General features: G+C 44.0%; 1 protein-coding gene across 6 annotated transcripts in view; it reads left to right on the top strand.

Annotated features, from left to right (window-relative positions):
- dgkh (diacylglycerol kinase, eta) overlaps nt 1–14417 on the top strand; it is a 72714-nt gene that overhangs the window by 46317 nt on the left and 11980 nt on the right. For all 6 annotated transcript variants that reach the window (XM_061723240.1, XM_061723241.1, XM_061723238.1 and 3 more), the window contains 13 exons: nt 892–994; nt 3423–3585; nt 3725–3833; nt 4009–4230; nt 4430–4521; nt 6118–6217; nt 6346–6667; nt 8262–8393; nt 11371–11505; nt 11708–11825; nt 12027–12137; nt 12359–12455; nt 13837–13944. In XM_061723240.1, the coding sequence (XP_061579224.1) occupies nt 892–994; nt 3423–3585; nt 3725–3833; nt 4009–4230; nt 4430–4521; nt 6118–6217; nt 6346–6667; nt 8262–8393; nt 11371–11505; nt 11708–11825; nt 12027–12137; nt 12359–12455; nt 13837–13944 (1812 nt within the window). The remainder of the gene's footprint in view (nt 1–891; nt 995–3422; nt 3586–3724; nt 3834–4008; nt 4231–4429; nt 4522–6117; nt 6218–6345; nt 6668–8261; nt 8394–11370; nt 11506–11707; nt 11826–12026; nt 12138–12358; nt 12456–13836; nt 13945–14417) is intronic.

The raw sequence follows: 14417 nt of genomic DNA, 5'->3' as shown, positions 1-14417 counted from the left end.
ATAGGGCTTTTCATGCATAAAAATGCAACACAAAGTGCTTTACATAAGACAATACACAAACATAAAACGTATTAATGCCCTGATGATCCAGGTCCTTGGTCAAGGTTTCTTCCTGCTTAAAGGGGAGTGTTTTTTGCCACTGTTTGGCTTTGGGTATTAACTTGCCATTGTTTATGTAACAATTGCTCGGTCATGTTTTAAGTCTCTGGAAAGCACCTGGAGACAATTTGGAACAGACACTATGCCAATAAAATGGAATTGAATCGAATTGATGAATGAAGGTTTTACTTCCCCTTCTACATTTATAAACTGGGAACCTCTCTGTCTGAGCGATATGGTGGCGCTTGTTCATTTAGCACTTTACATGTGATGGGAGGAATTTAAATTCTATTCAGGATTCAGTTAGTAGCCAATGAAAAAAAGCTAAAACTGGGGAAATGTGATTTCTTCTCCTAGTTCTCATCAGAACTCTGGCTGCAGAATCTTGGATAAGCTGGAGTTTTTTTTTTTAGATTTTTTAGGACGGCCCAATAATAAAGAAAATAATAAAGAATCACAATTGTCCAGTCTCAAAGTAACAAAGACCTGGATTTGTTTTTCTACATCAGTCGAAGGCAAGGAAAGTCTGTTTAATATGTGACTTGAAGTGAGAGATTCTGTACAAAAATAACTCCTAGGTTCTAACTGTAGGACTAGAGGCCGAGGTAAGGCCATATGGAGTAACCACATTGCTGGACAGCATGTCCCTGAAGTGCTCAGGTCCAAATACAATGTCTTTCAACTGGTTGGTTTTGCCTGGTTTCATGGACAGGTTTAGCTGAGCTATAGCTATTATGTCTCGAACAGAGTGCTGTTTTTTTACTTTTTACGTTGTCTCCTTTATTCCACTAGGTGCACACTGCTTGCATGGACCTGTACCCTCGTAAGTGTCCTCTAGGTCAATGCAAAGTCTCCATCATTCCACCTACAGCGCTCAACAGCATCGACTCAGATGGTAGGCAGCACACACACACACACACACACACACACACACACACACACACACACACACACACACACACACACACACACACACACACACACACACACACATGCACATGAATCCTGGCTGACTCTCTCTGAACGGTCAGAGGTCCGTGCCAGACTCCACCTGTGAGCATCATTAAATCTCAGAAGCAAACACACGAGATTTCACCCCATTTGGTCAGCTGATGTCTTCTCCCTGACCTGTGACTTCCAGCTCCGTCACACGGAAAGGTGGTTGCGAGGGCTGTGAGGGAGGGAGACGGAGAGGATTTGCTCCGATTGGGTCAAGCCATCAAAACCATTCAGACGAATGTTATCGTTTTGCCATTCTGGGAACTGCTGACACCATTAAATCCATACTTTATAAAGGGTTTCTTGCGGGTCATTAATGCTGTTGAACAGGCCTGTTTTCTGGGAAAATGATCGTCTCTTCCCGGTGTAGTGAAGCAGTTTAAAAACGACCCCGTCTGACAGGTCGAACGACAGCTTTCTGAAAATAGACTGCGTGACTAAGAACACGCTATTTAAATGGTGCTTGACGGCTACGTCGCAGAGTCAGAGGAGATGTGCAAGTGGCTGGCAGCAGCCCCCGCCCTCTGCGCGTGAGCTTGTATTTATCTGTTCATATACGCTTCTTGTGTGTGACCGTTCCTCTTTAGGAGGGGTAATTGTTAGCCAGAGCTCACTTTAAAACCATTGTTGATGGAGATCAGCATCTGCGAGGCAGAGCCAGATAAGCATGTGCGATTGGATTAATGTTGTCGAAGCCAGGCGGCTACGTCTCGCTCTCTTTTTCTCTGTCACACGCACACACATCGACACTCGCAAGCGGTCCACACACAGAGCCCACTGAGTCTGTGAAAATCTGGCATCTTCCAATTGGTAGTGGGGATGAAAAGGGCAGAGTTAGACGGAGGATGGGGCATCCACATGAAAGGGGGAGGACAAGACAAGAGCAGAGAAAGGATGGATGTTGAATAAGATAGTAGACTTGTGCTTTATCTCGCTTTTCTTTCTGTGCCTTCAATCTCAACGCCTCTCCTCGTGTGTTCAGGAGCCCCTCTGCCAAAATGTGGGATGAGGAGAGGGGGCTGTTTGGTTGTAATTGGCTGGGGGCGAGCTGTAACACGTGCTCCAGCATCGTGACTCCCTTCCTCCTCTTCTTCCTCCTCTTCTTCCTTTCCACTCACCCTCCCTCCCTCCCTCCATCCATCCTTCCATCCATCCCTTACCGACAGTATCACAGAGACGGTGAAGCATAGACAATAGGAGGGTGCAGGTGAAGACATTTAAGAGCAGGATGAAGGGGTGACTGGAGGAGGCAACAGAGGGAGGGGATCCAGGCACATGCAGAGTGGAAACTGGAGGATGAACAAAGCTTTCAATGCAGTGGTGGTTCACAACATAATGCTGGGAGGGGTGAAAACTTGCTTTTACCTCCCACAGATGAGCGTACAGAGCACCACACGTACTTTTGGCATGCGCTGTCCTCCCATGCATTAGCACATTCAGCTTCACATTAATGTAATACATTTGGCTGCTCCTTCCAGCACGGCTGGTCGGTGAGCTCTGAATGTCAGCTGATCGCATCTGGAGCCCGGGTTTATCTGAGCCCGGTTGGTGGTGGAGGGGGGTCCACTGTTGCTGACAGCATCATCTTCTGCATCATCCCTGTTTTTCATCTGAAGCCTCCTGCTTTCCCTCGAACGCTGATCCTTCCACGTCTTTCACAAAATCTGAGCACTAGCTTTTGGGTGTTTTAAACACCTGACACACCGTTCAGCGCAATAGCAGGACTGCTGTGTTTTACAACTCTAAATGTGTACACTGATAATTACACTGAGGCTCTCTATCTGTCGTCTTACCGTCTCTCGTACTGCAGCTGCGTTTTTTCTGATGACACCATTAGGAAGGTTTTTTTTTAAGCTCATCACTTCACTCTGTGTGGATTTCCAGTGTGACTTCCAGTGTGAGAAAAGTTAGATTGTGGTCATACAGTATCTGAGGTATATAGACATGGAAACATGTTGAGCGAGACACAGCCAACCACTATTATTCCGTTTAGTTCAGCTTTATCTACATACCAGTGCCAAATCATGACAAATGTTCTCTCAAGGCCCTTCAAGAATACAGTTGAACTCATTTCAAATGAGTCAAATTATTTTTTCAACATTATTTTTTCCTCGTCCTGAGCAAGCACCAGGCGACTGTGGAAAGGAAAAACTCATTTGTAACAGGAAGAAACGTCTGGCAGAACCAGACTCACGAACAAGGAGAGAACTATAATCTTCATCAAAAAGGACGTTTCAAAGCTCGATCTACTAATTTATTCAGTTTAGTTTCAAAACATAAGGATGTGCACATTGGTGTACAATCTCATGTACTTGTTTCCGCAGGCTTCTGGAAGGCCACCTGTCCCCCAACATGTGCCAGTCCCCTCCTGGTCTTCGTCAACTCCAAAAGCGGCGACAACCAGGGGGTGAAATTCCTCCGACGCTTCAAGCAGCTCCTCAACCCGGCTCAAGTCTTTGACCTGGTCAACGGTGGGCCGCACCTGGGGTGAGGGATCCCGACTGCTCCATTAATATTTACGAGCCTAGGCCATCTGGGAGCGTACGCAGGCAGCACACTTCGTTAAATAATAAATTAAAGGCAGCGCTTTGACCCTACAGCGTAAGTAATTCTGTGTCTCTGTCAGTCTGCGCCTGTTTCAGAAGTTTGACAATTTTCGGATCTTAGTGTGTGGCGGTGACGGCAGCGTGGGATGGGTCCTCTCAGAGATCGACAGACTCAATCTACACAAACAGGTAGAGCAGACATGGACAGAATATATGAAGTAAAGAGATAGAACCAGTGGTGTGTTTGTCGCTTTAGGTCTTTACCTACTGCCAAGTTTACATAACGACACAAAGTTGTTGAACACAGAAATACACACATCAGTCTGAGTGCAGCTGCCAAATAATCCCTCTATGTGCCTTTCAGTGCCAGCTGGGGGTGTTGCCCCTGGGCACGGGTAACGATCTGGCCCGGGTTCTGGGTTGGGGCCCGTCCTGCGATGACGACACCCAGCTTCCCCAGATCCTGGAGAAACTAGAGAGGGCCAGCACCAAGATGCTGGACCGCTGGAGCATCATGACCTACGAGATTAAGATCCCACCCAAACACAGCTGCCCCACCACGCCTGAGGGAGCCGACGACTGCCAGGTACTCGCAGGAGTTGACAGATAATCACACGCATCAACAGACACATTCAAACGCAGCAGGGCTTCCAGACAGGCAGGCGTGGGTCGGAGCGCGTAGCACCTGACATTTTTAATTCGGCTTCACCTCAGCTCAGGTTCGCAAGTGGGCAGACGAAAGCACATTATTTTTTTATTCTCTTTTTTTTTTTTTCTTTCCACAGTTTCACATTTCAGCCTATGAAGACTCAGTAGCTGCTCATCTAACAAAGATCCTCAACTCGGAGCAGCACTCTGTGGTCATCTCCTCCGCCAAGTATGTGTTCCTCCCACGCTCTCATGCCTCAGAACAGAATAACTAATAGCTCCCTAAACATACAAACAGCTTTCACTTGTTTGTATGTTGTTGTTTTTTGTCCTTGAGAGCATATATTTAGGTGGCACCTACTGATGAAGGGCAGGTAGAGCCAAGTCAAATGGATCGGTCCACCCGGAAAAACAGCTGCTGTGAACAGAGCTGTAAAAGCATGTCGAAGGCGGAGCTGTGTCCGGCACCTCTGTGGTGTTTTGATCAATTTGACACAGACTGGTCATTAACACCTCAGGTTATAATACGTGACGATAAAAAAGGGTTTTATTTCATTGCTTTTGCAGCCCTGCACATGAAGACGTGCAGGTGTAGAAGTGATATCAAAGTGGGCCAGTGGGCCAGTCGTATTTCAGACCTCAGCCTGATTAAAAGGACTGAACTTCAAAAGAGCTGTGCAAGAATTAACGCATTCGAACCTCAATGAGCTGAAGCAACTTTGAAAAGAAATGTTCAAAATTCTTCTACAATGATGTGACTAACTGATAATATAATATTGTTTTTAAAGGCGGTTCTACAAACTATTAAACCGTGTGCATGCTGAGCTATTCACACACCCTCCTATTTTCAGCTAATTTTAGTTTATTAACTAGGATAAGCAAGGGTGTAGGTACTCCATTTTATAACCTGGTAGGACCAGATCACTTTTTTTAAATCAATATGTATCATGTTATTTGATAAAAAATCATAACTCAGAAGTTAAAGTGGGTGTACTGACCTTTTATAACTGCTTTACGCTCCTGGATCAAGAGCATTTCTTTCTTCTTTTTTTAAGTAGGGGTTTAAATACAGCAGCTTTAAAAGCCTGCGATACATCTCCTGCCTATAAAGACAGATCAATTAGATACATGACAGTATCGATTAATGGAAAAAGCTCATTGAGCAGTCTGGTTTTGATGGACTCGGACAGACACAAGGAGGCTGAGTTGTTTACCGTCTGTGACCAGTATCAGCCAGTATTAGCTGCTCCAATCATCCGCATCATATGCAGAGCCTTGAAATATTTCATTTTCCTCATTTATGTATTTATTTGGGGGGGTTGTGGTGAGGCGGTGAATGTATCGATAAAATATAAGTTTGGAAAACTGAGAAATCCTCATTTCTTTTCCCCCATCAGTGAGTACACTACGATGACACAGTCCCTGGGAAGCATGTTGTTGAGGTTTTTACACAGCTGGTAAATGTTTGGAGGCTAGCGAAGGTGAAGAAGCTAAAAACAAAGCCAGCAGTGTATACATATTGTCTTTTACCATTCAATAAGTTAATGTATAGAGTCAAATATATTTGTGAGAAAGAATAACTGGAATCAACATGCCAGGCCTTTAAGAATATCAGCAACCATAATCAGCCAAAAAAACATAGCAACGGAGACATTTCTGGTGTTAGATGTTACTTCAGAAATACAAATATATGCTCTCGAGTACAGAAATAACTTTATTTTTTCAAGACATGTCCCCTGTAAAAGGCACCTGAGCTTACATCTCTTATATGTAACTGATGTGCAAATACTAAAACGTGTAATTACATTTTTGTTTGTTTTTGTAGGATCTTGTGTGAAACAGTGAAGGACTTTGTTGCCAAAGTGGGGAAAGCGTATGAGAAGAGCTCTGAAAATGCGGACGAGTGCGACACAATGTCTCTCAAAGTAAGCCTGAAAGACCACCCAAAGCCTCCATCATCCGCCTGTGATCAAAACAACCCCCTTTTTTATTACATTTCTGCTCTTTGGCTGCTGCCTAACCTCTCACGTCTGTTCCCCTCTGCGGCCACCAGTGCGCCGTCCTGAACGAGAAACTGGACTCCCTCCTCCAGACCCTCAACGCAGAGTGCCAGGCTCTGCCTCTGCTGCCCCACTCCACTCCTCCCATTGTGGAGGAGGAGCAGGAGGAGGAGGAGGAAGAGGAGGAGGAGGCCAGTGAGGAAAGCCTGACGGAGCTGAAGGAGAAGCTGGAGGAGGAGGAAACGGAGAAGAGAGGAGGAGGAGGAGGAGGAGGAGGATCCCCACACCAGCTGTTCAAAAGCAGGGAGCAGCTGATGCTCAGGGCAAACAGTCTGAAGAAAGCGGTCCGGCAGATCATAGAGCAGGCTGTGAGAGGTAAACGTGATGGGAAGATCCGGTTCGCTGAGCCTCTCATGTAAAAGGCAATACTGCCCCAAATCTGAAAAAAACTTGAGATGATATGGAAAGTAGAAAAAGAAACTCAGCGATTCTGTTCCTACTTGGATCTTTTATGTTTTTATTCTCATTAACTTAATTTCATTTCAGTACATCCATTTTTACACGTTAAGCCTACGAATCCTTCAAAGAACTATTGGGACATTCGAGCTTTTACCACTTTCTGTTGTTGCCATTCCTTCTCTCAGCATCTAAAATCACATCTGGCATGGAGACCAAGCAACAAAGCTCTTCAGTTGTAATTTTGCCCCATTCTTCTTGAACAGATCTCAAGGTTGTCATTGCTTGCCATGCCTTTGTAATGTGGACACTATGTGTTTTTGCATTGTCTTTTTCAAAAATGCATGCACGTCCCTGGAAAAGACGTTTCCTTGAAGGGAGCTTATGTTGCTCTGCAATCTCACTGTTATGTTCTGCATTAATGCAACCATCACAGAGGTGGAAATGAGTTTTGCCAAGGGCATTGACACGACAATTCCAGTCCTGACTTGATACCTTTTACCTGCTTGGCATCAATGCACCCTGTACTTCCAGTCCAACCTTTATGTTTGGATCACCCTTTTGATCTTTTGTCCAGGGCACATGGCACGCATTCCTAAAAACAGATCTGGAATACCTATTTGTCTGACCAAAATGCACTTTTTACTCCATTCTCTATTCCTGTTTAATCCTACTCAGGGTCACGGGGGTCTGCTGGAGCCTATCCCAGCTCATCACAACTCACACCTATGGGCAATTTAGAATCATCAATCAACCTAGCATGCATGTTTGTGGACTCTTGTAGTCCACAAACTACTCCTTCCTGAGAGCTCGGGCCATCCTCGCTGTTTCCGTTCACCTAAACTGGTAGCTTGGTTCAAGTTCAAGTACACCAACAAACTTGCAACTACTTCTTCCCTTCATGTTGTATTATGGCCGTTATGTTGCTCGCTACTGCCACACATGACAGAAACTGGTATTGAAAGACTGGACGGAAAGAAGCTAGTTATTTAGTAGGCTAACTCGATATCTCGATATCTCAGCAGCCAAAAACACAGTCATCATTGTTGTATTTCCTCTCAATCTCTTGCCGTTTCAGGGTTATTTTGGGATATTTTAATCTAAAATCTTACGCATTGCTCCTTTAATCAAAGATGTCTCTGAGTCTAGACACGTTGATATAAGTTCAAGCAGCGTTTTTTTTATTTTTACATTTTTTACTTTTTGAAATATAATCTTTTAAACATTTCCATGATTTCCTCACACATTTGTTCCCAAAGTGGAGCTTCTGAGCCTTTCATGGATGCTGCGCTTGTACCAAAACATCATTACAAACACCTGTTTGAAATGCCATTCATTTTCTTTCCTCTTTCATTTTCTTTCTTCCATATTGTCTCAACTTTTTCTGATTTGACATTTTGATAAACCACTATCTAATGAGGAAAGTGCAGATGTCGCTGCTTTCATTAATGCAGGAAGTGAATGTTACCGTATGTGTATTTTCCTCACTCTCCTCACGTTTCTTCGTGTTCAGTGGTCGATGAACAGAACGCCCACATGGAGGATACCGAACTCCCGTCTCCACTGGAGTTCAGAAAAGACAGCGAGGAGGAGAACAGAGACAGCGAAAAGGATGAGGACACCAAGGAACTGGAGATGGTGTCATGTGAGTGTTGCAGCTCCAGTACAGGACCGGCTTCCAAACCTTTTTCATCCGTTAATGCCTTCTACATTTTCATCACACTGAACTTTCACATCATTTGCTGTGTAAGATCTTTTCATTTTATCCACAGAACCTTAGAGAAAGGTCTTCAAAGACAGTTTGCCTCAATATAGGTTGAAACCTGATTTGAGAGAGTAGAGGTTGATGTAAAAAAGCCCTATTCTCTCCCTGCCATGCCTGTGAGGTATGCAAACATAAGCATAGTCTAGGATATGAAAGCCAGGTTCATTCTTGAAGTCTTTGGATAGGTTGTTGCGCTCAGGATTTATGTTGCCACCTTGTGGGAATTGTTCTCCCTGCACCACACACAACCAGAGACATAAGCTCATGGAAAAAAAGTTCTGCTGACGCAAATGGTGTTTCCTTTCATAAATAAACTCAGGGATTAGCCCTAAAAGTGAGTGGAGAGACTGCTATTCCACCTCTTGCCTCCGGCTGAACTGTTTATCTGCTGGTCTTCGGGCTTCAGTGTCCACAGTCTGTTGAGAACTTATTTAATGGTAAACAAGAATACCTGAAGACACGATGCCACTGCCATGAGGAAGTCTGCATGCAGCTGTTTATTTGCATTTGTGTATGTGAATGCGTTGGCAGGTTACGTTCAAGTGTCTGCGGGCGGCGTGGTTCGTCCACAGGATGTGTTATTGTCTCAGCGGCAGAAGTTCTTCCTGTTTATTTCAGGGCCGCTTCCTTCCTTCCACACATTTTCCAGCAGCTAGAAGGCGAGAAAGGATCCGTCAAGCCCTCTGCTTCGTGTCCTTTCTTTATTTCCTTGTAGTGCCTCCTTACGTCTTCCTGATCTGGAAGCGCAGCGATCTGAACAATGAGGGGTTCTTACACGTGGTCCAGCTCGGTAAATCAGCCAGTCTGGGAAGTACTTGTTTCGTCATGGAGGACTCACACGCCGGCAGTATGAGTCTCTTATGAATATCTCTTAAAACAGGAGCAGAACTTGAAAATACAAGTTGTCCACAAAGGGCGTGCACAAATCAAGCCGGGCATCTTGAGGAGGAAATGAAAAATAAGGCGAGAGAGAATCTAAACAGAACTTCATATCATAGACGGGTCATAAACAAACGCCTGTATTAACAGTTTGGACCAGACTGTATTACGCCTGCTGTTATGTTTCCACTAGATGGAGGTTATATGATCCTTGTCTTTTGATAGCTGAAAAGATTGTGCGAATAAGGTGAATTTGGTTTTGGGTTGGCAAAGGAACATACTTTTGTTAAAACTTCAAACTGATAAATTTTCCTAAAAAGTAAAAGTTGCGGGCAGTGAGGTCTTGTCTTATTGGAGGAGCTTGAACCTCTGAACAGTTTTAAATCTGATGACCGCCCTCACAAATTACCACTGGTACTTCCGTGACCTCGTCCAGTAGTTTATGGTGCAAACAACATGAAAATTGTGCTTTTGGAACTTTACAAAAGCTCCTTCGTCGGGAGACATGAGCTTCATCTGTACATCTGTCCATCTCTGCCTTACAAGGCTGAATGAGGCAAAACACGAGCTATGCAACCATCCAGTGCAGATAGAGAAGGATTTCCACTCCAGCTGACTGACCCCCCCGAGGCCCCCCATGTTATCATTCATCTGTCTGTTGTCCAAGAACGATAACTAAATTATAGGTGGATGCTTTTTTGTGCCCAAAAAGTTAGCGGTTTTTCCACCTTCATTGAAAATAATTGTGAAATTGAGGAGGAGTTATCTGCTCTTAGTTGAGTTTTTTTTTTAATTGATTACGTAAAATGTTTGAAGAGGGTTTGAATGGTGAAATGTATAATCATTTTACTAAAATATTGGGAGTGGCTGTGAGGACGCCGGATGAGGACTTGGCCTGAGTGAGAGATGTGGCTCACTGATGGATTCTTATTTCGTAAAGGCCTACGTCACCACTGCGCTGCAAAAACATATTAAGTAAAAATACCTTGTATTAAGAACACTAGAAGACTATTTGACTAGTTTTAATAAGTCTACTCAAGAAAATGCTCTTATCCCATTTGTGGAAATATTTTTGCTTAAAATTAAGATTATTTTAAAAAAAATCTTTTTTTTTGTTGCTCTAGAGGCCTTTATTTTGAAAATGGTTAGAGAGGAAACGAGTATAGGTGTGAGGTAAGCAATAAAGAGCGACAGGCTGGGATTTTGAACCTGAACCCCCTGCACGAGGGTGAGAGCCTCTGCATATGGTGCATCATCTCGATGGGAACTCTGGGCCCCCAAAATAAGACAATTTTAACGAGACTTGGGAATATTTGGCTTCATTTCTAGAAGGTCCATTTTTGGAGTGTGGCTTTCCAGTCCTTTGTTTTAACCTCTGCAGGTTCATTGACTCTAAATTTTAAAGAGAGTTTTGCTTCTTACGATTCCAGAAGAGGAGATTACTGAATAAAACTTTACATGTTCACATTTAGTAAAAAGTACACTTGCTGTTTCACTTGTAATAATGTCTGTACATGTACTGTACGATTCACAGCGTGTTTTACATACTAAAAAGTAATTACAGCGCCAGCACCCTGATACGTCTAAAATTGAGGGGAAGTCAGCCTTGCAATTGTGCATAAAATTCATGATGGATGAGATCCCAGCTTTATAAATCTAGTAAAAAGAATCATTGTGCACCACTCTTCCTTTGTGCAAACATGGTTTTCATGAATTTATGATTGTAGCCACAGTTGTTGTAGACTTCAGTGTCCATTCAGACGGCTTGTTCCCCCTGCTGATTAAGTCATGCAGTCATGCCCACTGACAGCAGCTTTATCACATTTTATTACTCAACCCCCTCCCTTAAGTGGAGCTAGAAGCTCTATATCACATGAAAAAGGGATTATATTTAGTAGCCCCAGTTCTACTCGACCTCAGGAAGCATGCAGTTCCCTGGAGGAACGGTACTGAAAAGTTTTTCTCTGTTCGTGTCCAGCTGCTAAGAGTCCCTGTTCTCCGACGGAGAGGAAGGTGAGCCGCAGCACCCAGTCGTACGGCTCCTTCACCATCACCCCCTTCACCACAAGCAAAGAGAACCTCCCCGTGCTCAACACACGCATCATCTGCCCCGGTAAACACAAACACACACACACACAAGCAAGGCCTTTGCACAATGCATCAACAAGGGCACGATCACTCTGATATTTGCAGCACAGCACTATGTGACAGATGTGTGTGTGTGCGTGTGTGTGTGTGTGTGTGTGTGTGTGTGTGTGTGTGTGTGTGTGTGTGTGTGTGTGTGTGTGTGTGTGTGTGTGTGTGTGTGTGTGCAGGCTTGCGAGCAGGGCTGGCTGCCTCTATCGCTGGCAGCTCCATCATTAGCAAGATGCTGCTGGCAAACATCGACCCCTTCGGTGCTACGCCTTTCATCGACCCCGACCTCGACTCGCTGTGAGGGCCGCTCCTCCTTTATTGCCTTCCTCCGTCTTTGTCACTGTGGTGTTGTTGTTGTTGTTGTTGGTCTGATTGGTTCATCAGTGTTTCTTCATCATCTCTGCAAGTTTATAAGCATGCCTCTGTCTTCTTCTCTCTGGTTCTCCTCAGAGAATTTACTGACTTTCCAGATGTTTATGTTCCTGTTTCTCCACGTAGAGAGGGCTACATGGAGAAGTGTGTCATGAACAACTACTTTGGCATCGGCCTGGACGCCAAGATCTCCCTGGAGTTTAACAACAAGCGAGAAGAGCATCCAGAGAAATGCAGGTGAGATCTCCTATCGCCTAGGGGCATCGGTTCTTATTGATTCAACCTGCCTTGTAGCGTTGTTAATGGGAAGCATCGGTTTCTTTGTGGTTTTGTAACTGCCGCCTCAGTTTGTAGACCTGACGCTTCTTGAACTAAACTGAGAAAAAAAAAGATCCTTTAAACCAAAGACACGTAAAGACACAGGTGTTCATCTCACCTTCTGCATTTTCCTCATGCAGGAGTCGCACTAAAAATATGATGTGGTATGGAGTTCTGGGTACGAAGGAGCTCCTGCAGAGAACATACAAAAATCTGGAGCAGAAGGTGCAGTTAGAGGTGAGACAAGGAAACACTGCAGCTTTAACTGTTGATTTGTGATGATTTGTGGAGTGGGAGTCAGATCAAACAGCCATCAGTGCTCATGTTGAAGCTCGCAAAGCACTATGAAATGTTGAAGATGTAGTACATGAAGCCTTTTTTTTCTGCTCTTAGATATACTCACATGTTTAGGAGTGGCAGTAGTTCTCCATTATGTGCTCATTTAGGCTGTGTTCTGGTTGACACTTTCCCCTGAGGTGAAGGACTTCTGAAGGTTATTTCCTTGACCACTTGCATCTCAAAAGCAGGAATCGGATCCTTTTACAATCAGGAAACGTTGTCGTTTAATTATTTCACAACCATTGCATTCCAACCTATCTAAGCACAATCCTCTTGGAAATTGCAAAACTGCCACATTTTTAGTGAACGCAGCTCAAGAACACTCGTTTTCACAAGTTTCAAGCTAATTTTCCTCATCTTTCCAGAACTGTAAACCTCAGTGAAAACGCAGAAAAGTCTGAAGAAATCTTGTGGAGAACTTCTCTGCTTCCTTGAAAAAAAAATCTTTGTCCAAAAGCCGTCTGTACTTTCAGTCCAAATACGTTATAATCCTAATTTACAGTTATTTTCAGCAGTTTAATTCCTAGATAACTGCAAATGAATACGTTCTCTGCAGTTCAGACATATTTAATCCAGGTGATGAAAGAGAAATATTTTATCTGAAGACAAAATCCTTCTGAGACATGAATAGAATATTAAAACCTATGTCAATGCGTTTTGTGTTAGATTCTTCATTAATTCCTCAGGTGTATCGTGCTTGAGCTTTGGTTATGTCTTCAATTGGACATTAGTGTACAGATTATGGACCACTATGTCTCTTCAATTCTGTCAGCTTTGCTTGCATCAAACCGAGTTTCAGTTATTGCCATCACATGCTTGTTTGTCCCATGTGGGTCTAGTCTAATCTCCTCCACTCTAAGTCAGCAAAACAATTCAAAACTACAATCCCTTCCCTTCCAACCTTCCTCTGAGGACACACGTGTAAAGCACACAAACATACTTTTTACTGAAGAAAATGACAAACCAGCGACCCAATGACTGCCAGCCACACTCACAGTGATACAAGCTGTGTTTTTGGAGCCATGGTGCTCTCAGAGGCGATTTTGAGAGCATTTAATTCTTTATTCATGGCTGATGTGTAAAGAAAATTTCAGGCAATAACGTAAGTAATGCTTTAGAAAAATATATTCTACTCATCCTTAATAGTCTTTACTGTGGACGTCGTGAAAGACCATGAAAGGAAGCAGTAAAATATGTTAAAACTAACAACAGATCTGTTATATCTGTTACGGTATATATGTTAAGTCACAGTCTCTCCTGGTTGTTGTGCCTCTCCCAGTGTGACGGCCAGTACATCCCACTGCCCAGCCTCCAGGGGATCGCAGTGTTAAACATTCCCAGCTACGCCGGTGGAACCAACTTCTGGGGCGGCACCAAAGAGGATGATGTGAGTACATTTACGCTCCAACAGTCGCGCGCAGTGAAACGACTCTCAGCGCCATGCTCCATCCTGCTGTCATGCCCTTGGTAGGCAACTTAGATCACCTCTGGAGAGGAAGTGGGGTGTTTTCCTCCACAGGCAAGAAACTGGCCAGACTCCTGGAGGCTTTTTTTTTAATTTCTCCTCTATTGTTAACTAATGAATGACAGGGAGGACGCTGGTTTTACATGACCCGGCTGACCTAGAGGAGGGATAGCTGGGGAGATATGCGCGCTTGTTTGTTTAAGGCTCAAAGCACAAGGGCTGCTGAGGGATTACAGTGTCAGTCTGCACACCGCACACCCCAGAACGGGCCCCTGTGGAGGACACAGATATTATACATGTTAAATGTGTGTCTGGTGTTATGTAACTGGTGCACCAGAGAGGAAGAAACAGAGACACGGAGAGGGCATTTAGATAAACTTTGTCATTGTTTTCTT

Source organism: Cololabis saira, chromosome 6 (genome assembly GCF_033807715.1).
Source record: "Cololabis saira isolate AMF1-May2022 chromosome 6, fColSai1.1, whole genome shotgun sequence".
NCBI lineage: Eukaryota > Metazoa > Chordata > Actinopteri > Beloniformes > Belonidae > Cololabis > Cololabis saira.
The sequence above is the reverse complement of the archived record's forward strand: the minus strand, read 5'-3'. Positions and strand labels throughout refer to the sequence as shown.